The sequence below is a fragment of the Girardinichthys multiradiatus genome, chromosome X, assembly GCF_021462225.1.
Source record: "Girardinichthys multiradiatus isolate DD_20200921_A chromosome X, DD_fGirMul_XY1, whole genome shotgun sequence".
NCBI lineage: Eukaryota > Metazoa > Chordata > Actinopteri > Cyprinodontiformes > Goodeidae > Girardinichthys > Girardinichthys multiradiatus.
The window spans coordinates 39,791,986-39,813,681 of record NC_061817.1 but is presented as its reverse complement, the minus strand read 5'-3'; the positions used below and the strand labels follow the sequence as shown (position 1 = coordinate 39,813,681).

General features: G+C 42.9%; 1 protein-coding gene across 5 annotated transcripts; it reads right to left on the bottom strand.

Moving 5' to 3' along the window:
* Window positions 1-1,133: 1,133 nt before the first annotated feature.
* On the bottom strand, window positions 1,134-19,082 carry LOC124862309 (linker for activation of T-cells family member 1-like). Of its 5 annotated transcripts, none has more exons than XM_047356143.1 (14): window positions 18,523-19,082; window positions 5,910-6,019; window positions 5,706-5,745; window positions 5,594-5,622; window positions 5,227-5,281; window positions 4,966-5,027; window positions 4,848-4,880; window positions 3,623-3,665; window positions 3,486-3,535; window positions 3,115-3,135; window positions 2,999-3,034; window positions 2,841-2,873; window positions 2,657-2,718; window positions 1,134-2,578 (listed from the first exon to the last, which is right to left on the bottom strand). In XM_047356143.1, the coding sequence occupies exons 2-14, from the start codon at window positions 6,010-6,012 to the stop codon at window positions 2,561-2,563; spliced, it is 585 nt and encodes a 194-aa protein (XP_047212099.1). In that variant the 5' UTR covers window positions 6,013-6,019; window positions 18,523-19,082; the 3' UTR covers window positions 1,134-2,560. The 5 variants fall into 5 exon arrangements, with proteins under 5 accessions (XP_047212099.1, XP_047212098.1, XP_047212097.1 ...); XM_047356142.1 differs by having other exon boundaries at window positions 2,999-3,037; window positions 5,594-5,619; window positions 18,523-19,081; XM_047356141.1 differs by having other exon boundaries at window positions 2,999-3,037; window positions 18,523-19,076.
* Between the last annotated feature and the right edge of the window lie 2,614 nt (window positions 19,083-21,696).

Below are 21,696 nucleotides of genomic sequence, written 5' to 3'. Positions count from 1 at the left end.
CCGGGTCTCTAAGACAATGCCATTCCAGCTGCTGGTATCCAGAATCTGGTTCTTTCAGTCATGATCCGAATGTCCTGACTATGTGAGGATTGGAACATGGATGGACCCAGACACCTGATCCTGGTCCAACCTTATTTTGGGCGGTTTTACTCTCGTCCCAACCTTCAGGGAGCAGACATCCAGCCTGCTGATACAGAGACGTTGCTGCAGGGTGTTGGAGAAGAGGTGGACCTGATCCTCAGAGTCCTTGAGGGGCCAATATGGGTTTGATTGTTCAGTCCACGAGTGTTTTGTGGACCTACTGGTCAGTAAGACCTTCTGCAGGTTGCTCTGAAGGAGTCACTTCCATAAGCTGTCAGGTCCAGTGTGGATCTGGTTCTGGGTGCTGGTTGGATTCGTCCAGTCCTTCACCAGGTTACGGATCCAGCTTGTGGTCTTCGTGGTCAGGGTTGCAGGGTGCAGTCATTGAGAGGACGGTTCCTGGTTGGGGAACTTCCCGGTCTCATGTTTGCTGTTTATCAGATGATGCGGTTCTGTTGTCGTCTTCAGGCTCGGATTCTGACCGGCGTTGGAGCGAGTTCGCTTTGCTCCGCTGTGCAGCAATGAAGGTGGTGATGAAGATGGAGCTGTGTCTGCTGCTTTTGAGCCCACCTATGTTACTGAGATCTGGATCATGATCGAAAGAACCAGAACCTGGATCCAAGCAAACTAAAACAAGCTCCTCTGTAGGATGGCCGGGCTCTGGCCATCCTGGTGGAGCACCAGGAGCTCCGTCATCCTGGTGGAGTTCAGAGTGGAGCTGCTGCTCGCGGTTTCCTGGATGTGTCCCCCTGGGAGGAGACCCAGACCCGGGTCAGACCCAGAACACTCTGCAGAGACTATATGTCCCATCTGGTCTGGGAACATCCTGGGTTCTTCTTCTGGATCTGTAACATCCACACCTGGACCACAGGAAGGTGGATCTATTGATTTTTAAAATATTTTTTATTTCTCCTAAAAACTATCAAATGTTTTCACCTAAATTCATGAAATAAACTAGTCTTCATTACAGATTACAACCTGGCCCCTAGGGGGCGCTATAATCTGACATGTTTACGGCGTGTGCTCTAAAGTAATGAAGTCAGAGTCTCAGGTTTGTGTAATTTTCACTTTAATTCAGATAAAAACATTTCTAGATGAAACGGTGATGAAGACATTAAATAGACATGGATTAAGATATTCTCAGGAGTTGTCAGTAAAATGAAAGTAAAGCTGAAACATGCTGGTGCCTCAGGATGTTTGACACCAGGAAAAACTACTTATGGATCATTTGCGATGTTGCAATGAATTAATCTTAACCTGACGCCTGACAGCAGGAAGTCTCCTCGCCTTGGTGCTAATCTGGATTAATCTGGACTTGTCTGATGTTAGTGTTCCCAACCTTAACGAGTCTTTCAGAGATGCCTCTTCTGGATTTAAAACGATCACATTTAAAGGAAATTCTCAGGAGGTGAACATGAAGCTCTGGAGCAGCGGTGATCAATAATAAACCTGAACCAGACTCAGAACTTTTCATTCATTTCATAATTAATCCTTTGGACTAAAAACCACTAAACTGTACTGGCCTCAGGAGGTGTTGTGGACTGGTAGATCGGTAATTTTCCAGTAATGCAGAGAGGTTTCATTCGGTTTCATTTCCAGACTCTTATGTTTGGGGGATTTTATCTGTTGCAGATAAAATCTGTAGTTTATCTGCAGCTTCAGAGATTACAGATTAATGTCTGAAGCTGCAGGCTTCTATGACGACATCTTAGATGACCAGAAATCTTCTACCACTCATTGTTTCGGTCCTGGAGCTTCCCTGATCATTCCAGAAACTGGAAATATTTATGTTTTCACTTCCTTACTTCTGTATTAATGGTTTTTTGGAAGTCTTGCTTTTAGTGACACGAAGTAAAGCCCAAAACTATTCATACCCCTGTCCGATTGACCTTTTTTTTTTTTTATTCAGCCAAATAGTTTGATGACTGGAAAAGAGTCTCAGTTTTTATTTCCGTTTTAATAAAAAATGTCAAACTTATGTCGACCCTTCTGATTGATAGAAAAGCCTTTTATTGGCATCACACCAAGCAAACCCTTCTAATCACTGTTCATAGTCGGCTTTCTGCAGGGCTCCTCTGGTATACATGATTTATCTTTGGTGATGAGCTCTAAGGTTAGAAGACCTCCTTGCCATCACCCTAATCTTTAGTTCCCTCCGCAGATTCTCTATCAGATTCAGGTCTGGACTCTGGCTGGACCGCTCCAGAATACTTGCAGCCAGAAGAACAATGTTGGTGAAATGAGAAGATCACTTTCAACCTAAATCTCCCAGAAAAATTAAACGTTTTGGGCCTGAGTGTATAGTCAACGTTTCTAAATGTCAGGCTGCCTGTTGGCGTTTCGCCGCTGGTAAGACAATGAGAGTAAAACATAAAACATCTCTGTCAGGCCTCTGCAAGGATCCAGTTTCAGGTTCTGATGAAGATGAGGCTGAAGAGGACGCTGCAATCAGGCAGTCAGAGCTGGTCGGTTCCTCCAATCAGGCGCTGGGGATCATCTGAAAGCAGGAAACAGACTGAGTCGTCTGCTGTTCCACAGGTGGATGTTTACCTCACAGGCGAGCAGTTACACCTACAGGTGGCTGATTCACATAGTTGTCGTCGTCCTCGCTCTGAGATGACAGGTCAGGTGTTGAACCTGCAGGAAGTCAGTTTGTTAGAAGGGCAACATGTCTGCAGGGTTAAGGATGCATTTTCTGTCCCATCTGACACCGTGTGTCATGAAGAAGGTCCAGTAGAGAAGCTGGACGTTTCACTCACATGGTTGGTGTATCTTGTCCACATTCAGGTAGTCTCAAGGAAGAAAACAAAGAAAATTACTTTAGATTAATTTTAATGGATGATCAGAACCCAAATGTTCTGCTGGTTGGAGCTCTCCAATCAGCACTGTGGAGGCGGGGCCAGACATGTAAACTTACCGGGGTCTGAGTCTGAGTCTGAGTCTGGTTTTGCTTCTTCTGAAATGAAAGTATGAAATGCAGACATAAAGCAGAAAGAAAAGGTGCCAGGACGATGTTCCTTCAGAAACACTTACCAACATTCACGTAGTGATTATCTGTGGGTGAAACAAACAGATACGTGACCAACTGAACATGTCGAGATTTCTGCTGAACGAACTTAACTTTTCAGGCTAATAGCTGCAGTTCTGATGCCTCCAGAACAACATGCTTGCACAAGCACAGTAGAGGAGGTGTTATGCTTTGTGGAGGCCTGCATAGCTTCTTGTATTTCTAAGAAACATGCTGCAGCTAAATTTACGGAAAGATGGGTAATATTTCACACATCCGTCTGGGATGAAGATATTAAAGCAATGTTTTAGGTGAGACTAAACATCAGCGATATCCTCAGAAATTCCTTATCGTTGCGCCATCAGCTGGTCTAAAGCAAGATTTCTGCAGACTGTACCTGAACTGGGAGTTGAGGCTCGGCTCGGCTCGGTTTCAGGAAGTACCTTTCTGCAGAAATCAGAGAAAAATGTGACCTGATCAGATTCTAGTAAGAGAGGGTTGGAGCAGCAGGTATCGGAGTTGGACCAGACCTACATGTATCCATTGTCTTCAGCGTCACTGTCCGGGAAATCAGTTCCTGCAGAAAAAAGACAACAGAACAAAAATGCCTTCTCATCAGAACTGTTTCCCCGCCTGACAAGTGCTTCATCCAGTCCAAGTCCCCAATCATCTAAGAGGTCCATTATTTATTAAACAAATTACCATGGAGCAAATCTCAAATCTGGTCCAAAACGTCCCATCAAATAATCCTTAAAGACACATGTCCATTCAGTTCCTGGATGAAAACAACCTAAGCCTGGTTCAACAGGTTGGCAATGAAGACACCCCGGCAACAAGTAATCAAACATGTTGTCTAGCAGATCATCCAAGTCCTCAACTGACTAACAAGTCCTGAATTCAGTCCTAGTTCCTAATCAACCAAGGATTCCAATTTGATTTTAGTAAGTTGTGCATACCGAAGTCACCTGACAAGTCACCATGCAAGGAATCCTGAGTCCGATCCAAGACGTTCCTGTCCAACAAGTCTGTAACCAACTAACAGGTCCTCAGCAGTATAGAGACCTTGGGACTGATGGATATCATCTCAGGCTCCATAGTCAGACAAGAGGCTTATCTGACCCCAGAACAAGTCGGTCCAACGGGTTTGTAAATCAACTAGCAGGTCCAACAAACACTTCCAACCTATCAGACCAAATCTTACAGCTGACAAGTCTGATCCAAGTCAAAACAGGTGGTCATCCAACCAACAAGTCACGAAGCCAGACTGGACCCTAATCTGAGCCAACAGGTTCAACAGATTCTGACCCAGTCCAAGTGCCAAGTCAACAGACAAGTGCAACATCCAAGAAGTCATCCTGAGGTGCCTTACAAGTCACCAAATGTTGAGGCTGCTCCATATAGTTCTATAGTCCAAGTGACGTTCTTCCCTCTAACAGAACCTATCCAAGTTGCTGATAATAAAAGGCAACAAGTCTGAGTTCTTTGGGAAAAACTTGGTTGAAAAAATAAATCAGGAGTTTGAAAGGAGAAAAACTTCAGTTTCTTCTTTATGAAAATGGGACTTTGTGCTTTAAAAGCGTAATCAAGTCATTTCAGTTCAGACTGCAGCATTTTCCTTTCCTGGGTTCACAGGCTGAGAGTGGGACGGAGATCCTCATGAAGACCCGTCTGTATGTTCTGGCTTTCTAAACCCAGTGTGTGATCCACTGCTGCACATTGTTGACTGAATCTGATACAGAGAAATAATGGCAGCTCTTACCCGGAACCTGATTCTCGTAACTCGGATTACTTTCTGTGAAGACAAACAATCATTGGGGCAAAACCTGACATGAACAAGTTCCTAAATAAGACTGAACACAGAGGAGGGACAGACCCACCCGTCTCTGTTGGCGTATAGGGTCGGAGTCTCCGTTCAGAACCACGATCAGCAGAATTTGGGCTGAAAGAAACACAAATAACAAATAAAAAAAAAAATATGGCTGATTTTGTAAAATGACCTCATTTTATTTTAAATAAAGTCATCTTAAAAAAAATCTGTGGGAGATTGTTGAACTTTAACCAGAAATCTAAAAACTCCAGTTGGATCTTCAGTCAGCTTTGGGAAGTTCTGGGTTTGGTTTTAAAGTAAAGTGACTCACTGAGGCATCAGGTTGGAGGGGGAGTGGATGGCGTTCGGCTCTGGGCGTGGATGGCCTGCAACTCAGATGGACAGATCATCTATTTTCTCATCATCCTCAACATGAGTGAAAACATCATCATAAAACAGGATGATCCTGAATGCTGGTCCTGTAAAAGCAAACCTATCTCTGGTGGCCTTTCAAAGGCTTGATCATAGCCAGACATTTAACCCGCTTAGAAGATTACCACAGCTTTTCATTCCAGAACTCCGACTCAGATTTCAGGATCCTCAATCAATTTTAAAGAACAAATACAACAAACACATTGAATTCAAAGCAGATGTTTCTACAGGGGTTGGGTCAACCATCTCAGGGGTTTTGGACTCACATGGATGGATGACGCTGAATCCAGAACTTCTGATTGAACGAAAGAAGAGAGTTCCGTTAGTCGACCTGTCATTGGTCGGTAAATTAATCGGTAAGAGCAGAAGAAGACTTACGTCACGTATTCGTCTGAAGCAGGCGTTTGACTGATGGAGGCTGGAGACAGACAAAAACAAAATCTAAACCCTCCAGCTGCTGAAACCAAACATCTGAGTCGGACAGCTGTGGTCTGAATGTGGACTGGGAGGTCCGTTTGTAAAACCCACAGGGTGGAATATCTGCTGCATCTGAATGATGTGTGAAGTGAAGCTTCATCTCACCCAGAGGACTTTTGTTCCTGCAGTCCAGGCAGATGATGGCCAGCAGGATTGTGGCGATGAAGACGGTGGCCGACAGAAGCAGGGTGAGCCCGGAGATCTCCATCCTTCATCTGAGGAGGACATTCAAGGTCCAAATAAAACCAGTTTTATGTGAACATTTAAAAGTAAATCTGAACCCTGAACAAAAGGTTAATAAAAAACAGCTTTATTTTGAAAACAAATTTTAGTTCCCCTGGAAGGAAGTCCAAACCCAAGATCAGTCAAGAATGGACCTTAAACCTTGATCCAGTTTTAATCAGTACAAAACCCCCAACCAAGAACCAAATCCGAGTTAAAATGAAACCCGCCTTAATGTCTGGACCAAACCGAAACTAGATCTGAACTAAATTGTTAACAAGTCCAGTTTAAAATGAAGCTTTAAACTGGTTATTAACCACATTTAGGATTGGTCTAAAACGGGTCGCTGTATCGACCACGGGACATTTCATTCTTCATTTTAGTTATATATTTTCATGAATTATACAACTAAATATGATCAAACCTCATGCTTAATTAATCAAAATGTATATTACACCTGATTTCTGTTGACCCTGGTTCTGATTCCTGTTTGGGCCAAAATAACTCTACGCTGCTGGTATATTGGAGTCAATATATTCAAACGTTTTAGAGCCACTTTCTCATTTAATGGTTTTCTTTATGTTTATGACTATTTCTATTGTACGTAGATTCTCACTGAAGGCATCAAAACTGTAGATGAACACATATGGAATTATGTAGCAAACTAAAACTGTAAAAGAACGTTAAATATGTTTTATGTTCCTTAAAGTAGCCGCCCTTTGCTGTGATGACTGAAATATTAACCTTTGATCGTCTCTCAATGAACCTCTGGGAAATTCTTTAAAGACTCTTTGGAAAACCATTTCAGGTGACCACCTCATGAAGATCATGGAGAGAACACAAAGAGAGCGAAGCTGTTATCAGGGCAAAGGGAGGCTGAATCTAAAATATAAAAATGTTTAGAGGTATTTCACACTTTTTGTTTACTATATAATTCCATGTTTGTTCATTCATAGGATTGTTGCCATTGGTGAGAATCTACAATGTAAATAGTCATGAGAAGAAAGAAACCCATTAGGTGAGAATGTGTATGTAAACCTTTTGACCAGTAGTGCATACAGGTCCTTCTCAAAATATTAGCATATTGTGATAAAGTTCATTATTTTCCATAATGTCATGATGAAAATTTAACATTCATATATTTTAGATTCATTGCACACTAACTGAAATATTTCAGGTCTTTTATTGTCTTAATACGGATGATTTTGGCATACAGCTCATGAAAACCCAAAATTCCTATCTCACAAAATTAGCATATTTCATCCGACCAATAAAAGAAAAGTGTTTTTAATACAAAAAACGTCAACCTTCAAATAATCATGTACAGTTATGCACTCAATACTTGGTCGGGAATCCTTTGGCAGAAATGACTGCTTCAATGCGGCGTGGCATGGAGGCAATCAGCCTGTGGCACTGCTGAGGTCTTATGGAGGCCCAGGATGCTTCGATAGCGGCCTTTAGCTCATCCAGAGTGTTGGGTCTTGAGTCTCTCAACGTTCTCTTCACAATATCCCACAGATTCTCTATGGGGTTCAGGTCAGGAGAGTTGGCAGGCCAATTGAGCACAGTGATACCATGGTCAGTAAACCATTTACCAGTGGTTTTGGCACTGTGAGCAGGTGCCAGGTCGTGCTGAAAAATGAAATCTTCATCTCCATAAAGCTTTTCAGCAGATGGAAGCATGAAGTGCTCCAAAATCTCCTGATAGCTAGCTGCATTGACCCTGCCCTTGATAAAACACAGTGGACCAACACCAGCAGCTGACACGGCACCCCAGACCATCACTGACTGTGGGTACTTGACACTGGACTTCTGGCATTTTGGCATTTCCTTCTCCCCAGTCTTCCTCCAGACTCTGGCACCTTGATTTCCGAATGACATGCAGAATTTGCTTTCATCCAAAAAAAGTACTTTGGACCACTGAGCAACAGTCCAGTGCTGCTTCTCTGTAGCCCAGGTCTGGGGAATACGGCACCTGTAGCCCATTTCCTGCACACGCCTGTGCACGGTGGCTCTGGGTGTTTCTACTCCAGACTCAGTCCACTGCTTCCGCAGGTCCCCCAAGGTCTGGAATCGGCCCTTCTCCACAATCTTCCTCAGGGTCCGGTCACCTCTTCTCGTTGTGCAGCGTTTTCTGCCACACTTTTTCCTTCCCACAGACTTCCCACTGAGGTGCCTTGATACAGCACTCTGGGAACAGCCTATTCGTTCAGAAATTTATTTCTGTGTCTTACCCTCTTGCTTGAGGGTGTCAATAGTGGCCTTCTGGACAGCAGTCAGGTCGGCAGTCTTACCCATGATTGGGGTTTTGAGTGATGAACCAGGCTGGGAGTTTTAAAGGCCTCAGGAATCTTTTGCAGGTGTTTAGAGTTAACTCGTTGATTCAGATGATTAGGTTCATAGCTCGTTTAGAGACCCTTTTAATGATATGCTAATTTTGTGAGATAGGAATTTTGGGTTTTCATGAGCTGTATGCCAAATTCATCCGTATTAAGACAATAAAAGACCTGAAATATTTCAGTTAGTGTGCAATGAATCTAAAATATATGAATGTTAAATTTTCATCATGACATTATGGAAAATAATGAACTTTATCACAATATGCTAATATTTTGAGAAGGACCTGTATATACAGGGACAATGAAACTGAAACACCTGTCATTTTAGTGTGGGAGGTTTCATGGCTAAATTGGACCAGCCTGGTAACCAGTCTTCATTGATTGCACATTGCACCAGTAAGAGCAGAGTGTGAAGGTTCAATTAGCAGGGTAAGAGCACAGTTTTGCTTAAAATATTGAAATGCACACAACATTATGGGTGACATACCAGAGTTCAAAAGAGGACAAATTGTTGGTGCACGTCTTGCTGGTGCATCTGTGACCAAGACAGCAAGTCTTTGTGATGTATCAAGAGCCACGGTATCCAGGGTAATGTCAGCATACCACCAAGAAGGATGAACCACATCCAACAGGATTAACTGTGGATGCAAGAGGACGCTGTCTGAAAGGGATGTTCGGGTGCTAACCTGGATTGTATCCAAAAAACATAAAACCACGGCTGCCCAAATCACGGCAGAATTAAATGTGCACCTCAACTCTCCTGTTTCCACCAGAACTGTCCGTCAGGAGCTCCACAGGGTCAATATACACGGCCGGGCTGCTATAACCAAACCTTTGGTCACTCATGCCAATGCCAAACGTCGGTTTCAATGGTGCAAGGAGCGCAAATCTTGGGCTGTGGACAATGTGAAACATGTATTGTTCTCTGATGAGTCCACCTTTACTGTTTTCCCCACATCCAGGAGAGTTACGGTGTGGAGAAGCCCCAAAGAAGTGTACCACCCAGACTGTTGCATGCCCAGAGTGAAGCATGGGGGTGGATCAGTGATGGTTTGGGCTGCCATATCTTGGCATTCCCTTGGCCCAATACTTGTGCTAGATGGGCACTGCCAAGGACTACCGAACCATTCTTGAGGACCATGTGCATCCAATGGTTCAAACATTGTATCCTGAAGGCGGTGCCGTGTATCAGGATGACAATGCACCAATACACACAGCAAGACTGGTGAAAGATTGGTTTGATGAACATGAAAGTGAAGTTGAACATCTCCCATGGCCTGCACAGTCACCAGATCTAAATATTATTGAGCCACTTTGAGGTGTTTTGGAGGAGCGAGTCAGGAAACGTTTTCCTCCACCAGTATCACGTAGTGACCTGGTCACTATCCTGCAAGAAGAATGGCTTAAAATCCCTCTGACCACTGTGCAGGACTTGTATATGTCATTCCCAAGATGAATTGATGCTGTATTGGCCGCAAAAGGAGGCCCTACACCATACTAATAAATTATTGTGGTCTAAAACCAGGTGTTTCAGTTTCATTGTCCAACCCCTGTATTGATGTAGTTTTTCCACTGGCTCGTTTTAAGAGGCTCTGCTCCACTCTGTCTCGCTCTACTCTGTACAGAACCGGTTGTGTTTTCATGGACCCACTGACAGCTGAAACCCCGCCTCCTTTTTCATGTGTAAAATGATCCACTGGGAGAACCTGATGACCACAGCCCAGCCAGAACATCTAAAACTGAAATCACCAACAGCCTCTAAAGCTCTTCTCTGCAGTCCACCCAAAATGGCTCCTGGAGCCATCTTCAAGGTTTCTGGTTATTTTGCCCATTAACTATTTTCTAATTTTTGTAATTTAGTTGCATCAAATCAAAGAAAGTTTGGACAAAAATGTTGTACACCAGGACGTTTCATACAGACTGTAATCCAGTTTGGACTCAATCAATGACTTTTACTCATTTTCGATAGCTAAAATACATACATAAAGTTATTTAGTGGTTAAATATATGGGTACAAAATGGAAGTAGGAAGGGATGAAATGCATAGGTACCAAACAGGGATAAGAAACCAGGCCCTGAAGTTCAGTGCATATAAAACCAAATCAATAAACCAAGGTTAAAACATGTCCTATATGGGAATAATAGTTTATCTGCGACCAGTTTAGCCTGCGTCTAAACCCATTTTAAAATCAATTGGAAAAATGTCAATACCAATGTAACACTGCCTCAAAGCTCATATCAAACCAAACCAGAACTAGTTGGGCCTGTAGGAAAAATGACCACATCCACCAATAGAGCCAAACACTGTCTTAGATTAGTCCAAAACAGTTGATTCAAAATAGTCAGAAATGTTCAGAGCCATCTGAAATAAATCCAAGACCACGCGATCATTTTAAACTTGCAGAAAACAGTCTCAGTTTGAATCAGAAACCAGCTGCTGTCAGACTGTTTCCTGCAAAGTTTGGTGGTTTGTTAAAAACGTTTGCTCCTGGGTCTAAACGTGAGGAAATGATGGACATTTTGAAGAACGTCAAGTCCGGTCACTTCTTTGAAATATGTGTCCCTTTTGACCCACTTTGGTTCTGAATAGGTCAGGAGTATGAGGAGTGGGTGTGATGTCATACTGCAGAACATGTCCATGTTAGAGGCTACGCTTTTCAACCTTGTCTGGAGAATGAGCTACATTTATCAGAAAGTAGGTCATTCCAGGCCAAGCCCTAAAGTGTATGGATGGTGTTAAAAACATATACGCAACAGTGTGACAGGTGTATCAGACCAATGGTCTGGACCTGGACAAACCAAAGGTTCCAAGTCAGAGTAGTCCACTGGAAGACCCCCTGAGGTTACCAACCCTGAATTCACAAACCAACAGGCTGCCTCAGGTGCCAGCAACCCTGAGATGTATGTTGGCCCAAAGACCATTTAGTGCTTATGGACCAATAGCAGATTTTTAAAATCTTACTTCTGATGAACAATGCCGGTATTTAAGAAGCGGTTCTGATATGATCCATTTTCCCTGGTACCAGCATTTTTTATGAGATGATGTTTACAGAAACCACTAAAGACGCCATCACAGTCTGACCTTACTGGAATAAAAGCATACGCCAGTTTATCTGTGTTCACTTTCAATAAAAGAAACCTTCTGGTAATGTTTGATGGTGGAGGTAGACGGATTTATTACCGGCTCTAGAGTGGGATCTTTGTTCGTTTTGATTTCCAATTACCAAAAGACACAAAGCAGTCCCAGAAAACCACTTAAACCTGTCAGAAAGCAGGTTTTAAACCAGTTTCAAACTAACTCCAAAACTGATTTAAAACGTCTTGCAACCAACATAAAATCAAATGAGGAACTAGTGGAAATATGACTCAAATACCAGTTTATACCTGTCCCAAAATGATATCTGAAACCAAGTCAAACACTACTGGAATGAGGTGCATTGTGGTGTAGAGGTAGAGCGCATGCACCACATTCAGAGGCTATAAGTCCCAGGTTTGATTCCTGACCTGGGACCTTTGTTGCATTTCTTCCTCCCGTGTCTCTCTGCCCATTTCCTATCTGAACAACGCCACTAATAAAAACAGACACTGGCAAGGATCTAATTAAGCTGAAACATCTTGAAATCAAGTCCAGAAGCAGAGAAAGAAACCCGGTGTGAAACCAATTTAAAGCTACTCCAAAATACCAAAACCACCACAAAAGTCAAACCAGTCGAGGCCCAAAGTCCAAAACTAAACAGAAATTCTACTGAACAGAAATTCACCAGACAATAAAAAAAATTTAGTTAAAGCTAATGTAAATCTGAGTCCGACTATGGAAAAGCTGACCCCAGAACCAGTTTAAAACAAGCCCAAAGCTAGATGGAAATCAACTAAAAATAAAGTCTAAGTCTTACAACAGCTGGGAACAAGCTCCAGAACCCTAGAACCAACTTGAATTGATACCAGTTTAAAACCACGTTTCAGAATAAAGGAAAAGTAACTCAGAACCAGTTAAAAACAAGTCCAATGTGGGCTCTGAAAAGAACTCGAGGACCATTTTAAAATGAGCAATCAGCTTTAAAAACGATTCGAAACCCAGTTAGAAATCCAATAAATACTAAGTCTGAACTCCAGACCAGAACCAGCTAAAGGTCCCTTACAAGGGAGAAGCAAACCTCTTTAGTGCAACAGTCTGATTCACTCTCAGCAACAAAACCACCAATAACTGATTTTCAGTCGTTTTGTTCTCAAAAATGATCTGAATTTACTGGATATTTTTAAATTTGTCTCCCTCTGTTTCCTGAGGCACCACTAGAGCCAGGAGGTAATGTTGCTCCTGATCGCAGCGGTACATCACACAGGAAGGAGAACTGTGTGCCACATGATGCCGCTGACGGTACCGATCATTGTCTTTCCTCTGAAGACCTCAAGTCTCCATTAGACAGTCATCTGCAGGCTCAAGAGCCACGAAGTTCTGAAAACAACTGCATCTCAACCCAGAGAGGAAGCAACACTTCCAGTCTCCTCCTCAGCAGTAGATCCACTACCTCAACATTTACTCTCATTCTTATTATCAACCTCACAGCATGAGACACAGCCATGTTTAACCCTGAAATTAAAACTTGGAGATGTTTATTAAATGCAGACTGCAAACAGAAATGTGTCTCAGAAGGTCAGGAAGGAAGCGAGACAGGAAAAGGCAGATAACGTTAGACAGCCACAACCCCAATGATAGGCAGCTTAACTTTGCTGACTTGCAGCAGTTTCTTATAAAAATGCAAGATGTATCTTCAACTGAATCAAAAACTCTCACAGTAAAGATTGATTTGCACCTCCTGATTGTTAGATCGTGACATTTTCCAGTGAATAGTGAAGCTTTAGCATCTCAGCAGACCTTCTGTTGCAACGTGTGAAACTTCCTTCCAGTTCTGACGTCTTTATATCCTGATGACAACTTCATTTACATTGCACAGTATCAATATTAAATATTCCACAACAAACTGCAACCCAAAGACAGAGTCCAAATTAGTCCAAAATGGTCCAAAAACAAGATTAAAAACAAATTTGTCATAAATTAACTTCTAAAAATTGGAGGAAAAAACAAATAACCATGAAAATGAGCTGTGTGTCTAAGTCCAGCATAGTTAAATCACTGAACAACAACCAGAACCTAACGGCCAGTATCTGCTCTAAATTAAGTAAGTAAGTAAACCTTTAGTTATATAGTACCTTAAAAGACCTAAAAATCACAAATAATTAAATACAATCCAGAAATATCACAAAAAATAAGTTTAAATTATATTAGAACCTTATAGAACGGAGTCTGAAACTAATCACAAAAAAATGTTGGCCAGAACTAATTGTTAAAGAGGCAAAGAAACAATCAGAAATAAAATACAAGAAACCCGAATCCTTTCAACCGACGTTGGTTAAAACCAAGTCCAAACTGAATCGAAAATATGCCCAAAGTCCAGAAAGCTTTTAAAAAACCGTCCACTCCATGGGCTCTTAGAACCCTAATTCACAACCTAAAACCAACCGATGCAAGACAAAGTCCAATCAAGACAAAAGAAGAACGAAATCAGTCTAAATATACGAGGTAGAAATCTGGATAAGAAATTAGCCCAACACCAACTTACATAGCACGTCTACTAGACGGGTCCAACCCAGTCCCAACTCATACACATGAGTTCAACTAAGCAGAAAGTTCCAATAATGTCCAGAACACAAAATTTAAAATAAATCCTAAACCCAGCCCAGATAACCGTTCGAAACGGGTCAAAACATACTTAACTAATTCATAATGTTATCAGTTACCAAAAGGTTATCAGAACCAGCACACAGGCAGAAAGAAAATGAATCTAGACCCAGCAAACACACCTGAACAAACGGTTCTAAAATGTGATACAAATACCATTTTTAAAGGTCCAAAACTAACTGAAGGAAATTTAAGGATCTGGAAGATGAACTAATACCTAAATGTGTTTGAAATCCTGCCGGTCTCCTGGCTGGTCTGAACCATCCGAGATATAATCCAACACCAGTCCAAAATAAAGTACAGGTCCTTCTCAAAAAATTAGCATATTGTGATAAAGTTCATTATTTTCTATAATGTCATGAAGAAAATTTAACATTCATATATTTTAGATTCATTGCACACTAACGGAAATATTTCAGGTCTTTTATTGTCTTAATACGGATGATTTTGGCATACAGCTCATGAAAACCCAAAATTCCTATCTCACAAAATTAGCATATTTCATCCGACCAATAAAAGAAAAGTGTTTTTAATACAAAAAACGTCAACCTTCAAATAATCATGTACAGTTATGCACTCAATACTTGGTCGGGAATCCTTTGGCAGAAATGACTGCTTCAATGCGGCGTGGCATGGAGGCAATCAGCCTGTGGCACTGCTGAGGTCTTATGGAGGCCCAGGATGCTTCGATAGCGGCCTTTAGCTCATCCAGAGTGTTGGGTCTTGAGTCTCTCAACGTTCTCTTCACAATATCCCACAGATTCTCTATGGGGTTCAGGTCAGGAGAGTTGGCAGGCCAATTGAGCACAGTGATACCATGGTCAGTAAACCATTTACCAGTGGTTTTGGCACTGTGAGCAGGTGCCAGGTCGTGCTGAAAAATGAAATTTTCATCTCCATAAAGCTTTTCAGCAGATGGAAGCATGAAGTGCTCCAAAATCTCCTGATAGCTAGCTGCATTGACCCTGCCCTTGATAAAACACAGTGGACCAACACCAGCAGCTGACACGGCACCCCAGACCATCACTGACTGTGGGTACTTGACACTGGACTTCTGGCATTTTGGCATTTCCTTCTCCCCAGTCTTCCTCCAGACTCTGGCACCTTGATTTCCGAATGACATGCAGAATTTGCTTTCATCCGAAAAAAGTACTTTGGACCACTGAGCAACAGTCCAGTGCTGCTTCTCTGTAGCCCAGGTCTGGGGAATGCGGCACCTATAGCCCATTTCCTGCACACGCCTGTGCACGGTGGCTCTGGATGTTTCTACTCCAGACTCAGTCCACTGCTTCCGCAGGTCCCCCAAGGTCTGGAATCGGCCCTTCTCCACAATCTTCCTCAGGGTCCGGTCACCTCTTCTCGTTGTGCAGCGTTTTCTGCCACACTTTTTCCTTCCCACAGACTTCCCACTGAGGTGCCTTGATACAGCACTCTGGGAACAGCCTATTCGTTCAGAAATGTCTTTCTGTGTCTTACCCTCTTGCTTGAAGGTGTCAATAGTGGCCTTCTGGACAGCAGTCAGGTCGGCAGTCTTACCCATGATTGGGGTTTTGAGTGATGAACCAGGCTGGGAGTTTTAAAGGCCTCAGGAATCTTTTGCAGGTGTTTAGAGTTAACTCGTTGATTCAGATGATTAGGTTCATAGCTCGTTTAGAGACCCTTTTAATGATATGCTAATTTTGTGAGATATGAATTTGGGGTTTTCATGAGCTGTATGCCAAAATCATCCGTATTAAGACAATAAAAGACCTGAAATATTTCAGTTAGTGTGCAATGAATCTAAAATATATGAATGTTAAATTTTCATCATGACATTATGGAAAATAATGAACTTTATCACAATATGCTAATTTTTTGAGAAGGACCTGTATGTCCAGAACCCCACTCACAACCTAAAGAAGGTAATCTGGATTACAGATGCACCTTAATAAATCAGAATATCATCATAAAACTCATTTATTTCCGAGACTCGGTCCAACGAATGAAAAGTGTTTATAGAGCGGTTCCACCCAGAGTCAAAGATTTCAGATGAGGTGTTCAGAAAGCCCAGCTTGCTTTGGTAGCAGCCTGTAGTTTGTCTGCATTGTTTGTTCTAGTGGCTCTCATCTTCCCCTTGACCCATACATTTTCTGTGAGGTTCTGGTCAGGTCAGTTTCCCGGTGTTACCACGGCGATGAAGCAGGCATTGACACCTCTGGCAGTGTGGGCCGGTACCAAGCCTGCTAGAAGATGAAATCAGCATCTCCATAAGGCTTGTCAGCAGAAGGAAGCATGAAGTGCTATAAAATATTCTGGGTGTTGTCAGAAAACCCAGTGGACCAGAACCAGAAAATGACATGGTACCCCAGATCATCACTGACTGTGGAAACTTCACACTGGACTTCAGGAAACATGGATTCTGGTCCTCTCCACTCTTCCTCTGGACTCTTGAATGAGCTTTGCTTCACAATCCTTTCAAAGCTGCAGTTATCTCTGCTGTTTGTGCTGCTTATTCTGCCACAGATTTTCCTTCCACTCAACTTTCCAAAAATGTCTGGCTACAACACACAGTGAACAGCTTAAGCAGCCTCCTCTCCTTGACTGTCTGCTTGACATCTGTCAGGTCAGCAGTCTTCTCCATGATGGTGTGGACCAGAACAGAATATTTCTGTATTAAAAATAATTTTTATTGGTCTGATGAACTGTTGTAATGTTCAGAACAACTGAATGACTCTGTGTCTACCTGTGACACCTTTCTGGAGAGGGGCATCATCCGAGCTTCTGCTGCCAACAACTTAATGCTCACCTTCTACAGATGATCCACATGGCCCTGTCTTTTAGTGTTTAACCCTTTCTCTCTCCTAGACATGGCTACTGACTGAGCTTCTACTGTAACTAACTCTATGTTCTCTCTTTCAGACTCTAACCTTGAAAACTGGCTCAGAGTTTATCTGTTCTTTCTTTCTAGATGAAATGACTAAAGGAGCTACATCCATTAACATTTACTTTTCCTTCCCATAGAAAGTACTCCTGGATCAGTGCTTCTTTGTTCTCTTTGTGTCTCTGCTCTGTTCTCTCAAACCCCCAGTCGGTCGTGGCAGATGGCCGCTCACACTGAGCCTGGTTCTGGTTCTGCTGGAGGTTTCTTCCTGTTAAAAGGGAGTTTTTCCTCTCCACTGTCGCTACATGCATGCTCAGTATGAGGGATTGCTGCAAAGTCAACGCCAGTGACTGTCCACTGTCTCTACATGCTCATCCAGGAGGAGTGAATGCTGCAAGTCACTGACTGGATGCAATCTGCTGGGTTTCCTTTGATAGAAAAACTTTTTATCCAATTTGAATAAATAACTGAATCTGACTGTTTGATAGTTAGGATTAATTGGAATGAATGAACCTGACTTGAAATCTGGATGATTCGATTGAACTGACTTTGTAAAGAACCTTGAGACGACATGTGTTGTGAATTGGCGCTATATAAATAAACTGAATTGAATTGAATGCTGGGTTCACATGAGTTGGGACACAGAATCATATAAAAGAACAAAAATAAATGCTAAAATGTTTCACTCTGTGTGAAAGAAATCTGATTTTGTTTGAGTGACTTTTTAACGATTTACTGAGATTCTCCAGGAAACGAAGACCCAATGACACCGAGCCAGAGTCCAACGTGTTGAAATGAAAAACAATGAATGTTTGAATCAGTAACTGTGTTAAACAGCAACTAACTTCCTGTCGGTTCCACATCGAGGTTAACAAACTCGACTGCAGGAAGTCTAACGATCTTCTAATCAGGTATGGTTCCTTCTCAGAACCTGTCTGCATGTCATGCTACAGATAAAATGGCTTCATGCGGCTCTGAGGGTGGAGTTTGGTGCCTTTTCTTTGCTCTAGCTGCTGCTCTGCCCTCATAACCACTTCTGTAAAACAGACATTATTATACCCAGAACTTTGGATCAGAACCAGGTCATTATGATGGTTTCTAGGGAGTGTTACCTCTCTGCAGGCTCACAGATATGCAGCCATTAATGGCTAAAAGTCTTTGACAGAGATGTTAACAGAAAGCTTAAAAGAGAAACCTGAGTCTGAGCCGCAAACAGCAAAGAATGGAAGAAACCAGGTTAGGATCGAAGGAGCTCATCAGGGTTTCTACAGGTTTTATCTTCTCAGATGTAAAACCCTGCTCAGGTATCCATGTGTTCAGTTTGATTTGTTTCTGAAATAAAACGGATCAGGCAAACAATTCAATCTAAAAAACCCAGAGCAGGAATTGCTTCAGTTGATACGTCTGAATATTATCTGTTTTGGAAACAGCCTGCAGGTAATAAACGTCATGAAGCCACAATGCTTCCATGTCAACTTGGAATAAGAAGAGATTCACTGTCCACCAGCAGCCAAGTTGAGATGTTTCTCCTCAGCCTAACCTTTCCAAGGTAAAACTGACCTGCAGCCGTGGATGACAGGGAGCGGAGATTCAGTTGGATGGATGGCGGTGGATGAAGATTCAGGCACTGCAGATGGTCTCCTCTTCACTGTCTGATTCACAAAAAAACTTACTGGAACCAAAGAGCCACCATCTTTCAAGATGTCTTCTCCTTCTCTACCCTCTTCAGTCAGATGAACTTTGTCTCTTATTGTATCATCTCAAGTAAACAGAGCCTTCAAACTGTCTGCAGATGGTCCACCTGAAGCCTTCAGAAGCCTCTGAATCACTTACTGAAGGTCTGACTCACCAACCAAGCGGTTACCAGAAAAGTTCAGCTGTGGTGAGGAGTGTGTGGGCCGATCAACTTGCCCTCCTTCAGCAGCTCATCTGCAAACTGTTGGTGGAAACTGGAAAGGTGAGTCCTGCAGTTGAGAGTGTTGCTGCAACTGTGACACCTCAGAGTGTCGCCGGCTGGTAAAAAGCTGCAACTTTGTGAGAAAGCTGCTGCAACCGTCTGAACATCCTCCTACCTACAAACAGGAAACCACACCGAGGAGAGGAAGCCGAGTCCTCCTCCACCTCCTCACTCCCCTCAACCTCCTAACGTCTTCTGCAGAAGGTTTAGAGGAACCTGAGGAAGAGTAGGCTGGAGGAACCCCCTGAGCAGAAGGTACAAGACCTGCAGAGCAAAGGTTGGAGAACTCCTGAGGACCATAAATTTTATGTATTTTTACTAGTTTGTCCTAAAAGATGTTCAAGAGGCAAAGGTCTCCAAAATCTGGTGGGTTTCCTTTATCAAAACCCCAAAAAAACGTTCTTCCCTGTTCGAAAAGGACCGTCTAAATTGTGTCCAGAACAGATATAAAGTCCAAACCAAAGTCTAATAAGAGTAGTTCTCATACAGTCATACAGGTGCAGAAACGAGGTTAAAAACAGGACAGACGTAAAACCAGAACGCACCACAAAATTTATCAAGCTAAGTAAACAGACTAATAAAAATTTTACTGATGATAAATGACGAAGACATGAGATGCAGACCAAATGGTAGAAGATTACGAACTGTAAAAGCAACAGGAAACAGCTTCTCAACTGTTCTGAAAGACAAAAGCATCTGAAAACAACCTAAATGTCTGAAAGCCCAAAACCTGCCAAGGTCTGAGAGTCTAAAATACTGGTTCAGAACTGTCTAAAACCAGAACTCTGTGGGGCTTCCCTGTAGTGTGTTTGGGGATCTCTGGGGGGTCTGGGGGTTGGCACTGGGCTGATGTAGGTGCTAGCGGGACAAGAGAGGACCAGTTAGGGAGATGCCTTGCTGATGCCTTGACGTCCACCCCATCCTCCCCTACACATGCAACACCACACAGCAGTAGGGTCTTGGAGTTGGGGGTGATGGGAATGTTGGGCATGGGAGGTGGGCCTCTCTGCTATTTCTGGCCCCATCCTGCACCTCAATTTTAATGCATTAGAGACACCTAGGGCTTTGGGTCTCGTACACCCCAGCCACAACCCCAGTGATAATGCATTTTTTGATATACACATTGGCATACATCACAACACATTACCACAGACAAACACCACAGAGAAAGGGGCTGTGCTCAGGGGGCATGATGTGGTCTCCTGGCGCCTGCCATGGAGCCTTTGCTCGTTCGGTGGAAACCTGAGTTATGGTGATTGCCTGGGGGGTGTCCGCTTAGGTGGGATGTCATCTGTGTGGGTGCTTGGGCCACGTCCTGGAGTGGTGGGCCCCCGTCTGGTGACCTATGGTTCCCCCGGGGATGCGTTGGGCTGGTTGAAGCCTGCGGGGGCTGTTGCTCCTGTGCCTTGCTGGCGACCAACTTCAATGCTGGGCGTACGGTTGACCTGAGGTGAAGCTTTATGTCTACCTCTCTTTTCTTGCTCTTAGGTGCTGTGGATTGAAGGCCTTCTACTGTATTCGCCACACTTACAATTGTACACAACCAGGTGACAAACTCAACGTAAACACTCTTATTTCTACACATACCCCTAACCACCATCACACACACAAACCAACAAACGATTACTTAAAATGGTTGAAGTTCAAAGACACACATGTCCCTATAACATCAATGTGGCCTACACTGATGCTGGATTGAATCTGGAATTAATTATTTAATTAATTAAACGTTAATCATGCAATTAGGATTCTAGCTCCAGATCCCCTCTTTGTAGAGCAAAACTGCCCTGGCACATGTAGGCAACCATCTGCTCCATATGGTGTTCATGAAACACAGCGACAGGACACATTCAAAAATACAATAGAATTAGAATAAAACATAACCAGGACTAAGGCCAGACTGAAGACTAGTCCAAAACCAGTTCTAAGCTGTCAAGTACAAAAACAAAGGCCAGAACCAGTCTGACAATCCAACACAGGTTCTTCTGTCTCTTCCTGAGTCTGTGCCAAGTTACTTTGACCTGATTACCACCACAGACGTAAGAAGCTCAGAACCAACGACCCAATGTGCTAATGAAGTCCACTCCCTGCTGCTTCACACTGAACTAAAAATGAAGATGAAAATCCTACAATGCAGCAAAGTGAGATGTTCCTTCACAGATTTGGATTCAAGCTTGTTTTCTGTGAAGATGAGCAGCTCTCAGATGTTCTGTGGTTTAACGTGTGTTTTGTGTTTCTGCAGCTCAGCTTCAGCCTTGCTGTGTGGAAAGCAACACGACATGAACTTTCCCTCTGCTTATCTAAAATCTGCAGCAGTCGGTGATGTCACAGCCCGTTTGGACCAATCAGAACCAGACAGATGATTCAACAGCGAAAAAGATTCATTTATAACAAAGCTTTATTGATTTTCTAACTATCAGGCTGATTGTTAGAAGAGAGGAGCAGATATTCTTCTGTTCGAAATAGTTCCCTCCAAAGAGAAGCTGCAGCATCATCACTTTACATTTAAATAGCTTCACATGCAGGAAACTGCTGCTGAGAACATTACAGCTGAGGGAACAGACTTCTGGAGCATCAGGAACTTCAAGCTGGGAGGTTCTGTTGCAGAGAAGAAGCTGAGAATGTTGCCACCAGAGCTTGAATCAAGAAACAGGTGGGGGTACATCTCAGAGCACAGCAGGCAAACAATAAGGGGACCAAGAAGCTTCTTCTGTCCAAGAAAAGCATAAAGAGCAGATGGAAGATCTGCAGGGAGAACAAGGATGGACAGCAGCAGA

What these genes read in the sequence shown, in the direction of transcription:
- LOC124862309 (XM_047356141.1), bottom strand. Translation starts at nt 6,012, where the DNA reads ATGGAGATCTCCGGGCTCACCCTGCTTCTGTCGGCCACCGTCTTCATC. An exon ending in CAGGAACAAAAGTCCTCTGG is followed by an intron (nt 5,746 to 5,909) that starts GTGAGATGAAGC and finishes GTCTGTCTCCAG; the next exon opens with CCTCCATCAGTCAAACGCCT. An exon ending in CTATACGCCAACAGAGACGG is followed by an intron (nt 4,881 to 4,965) that starts GTGGGTCTGTCC and finishes TTGTCTTCACAG; the next exon opens with AAAGTAATCCGAGTTACGAG.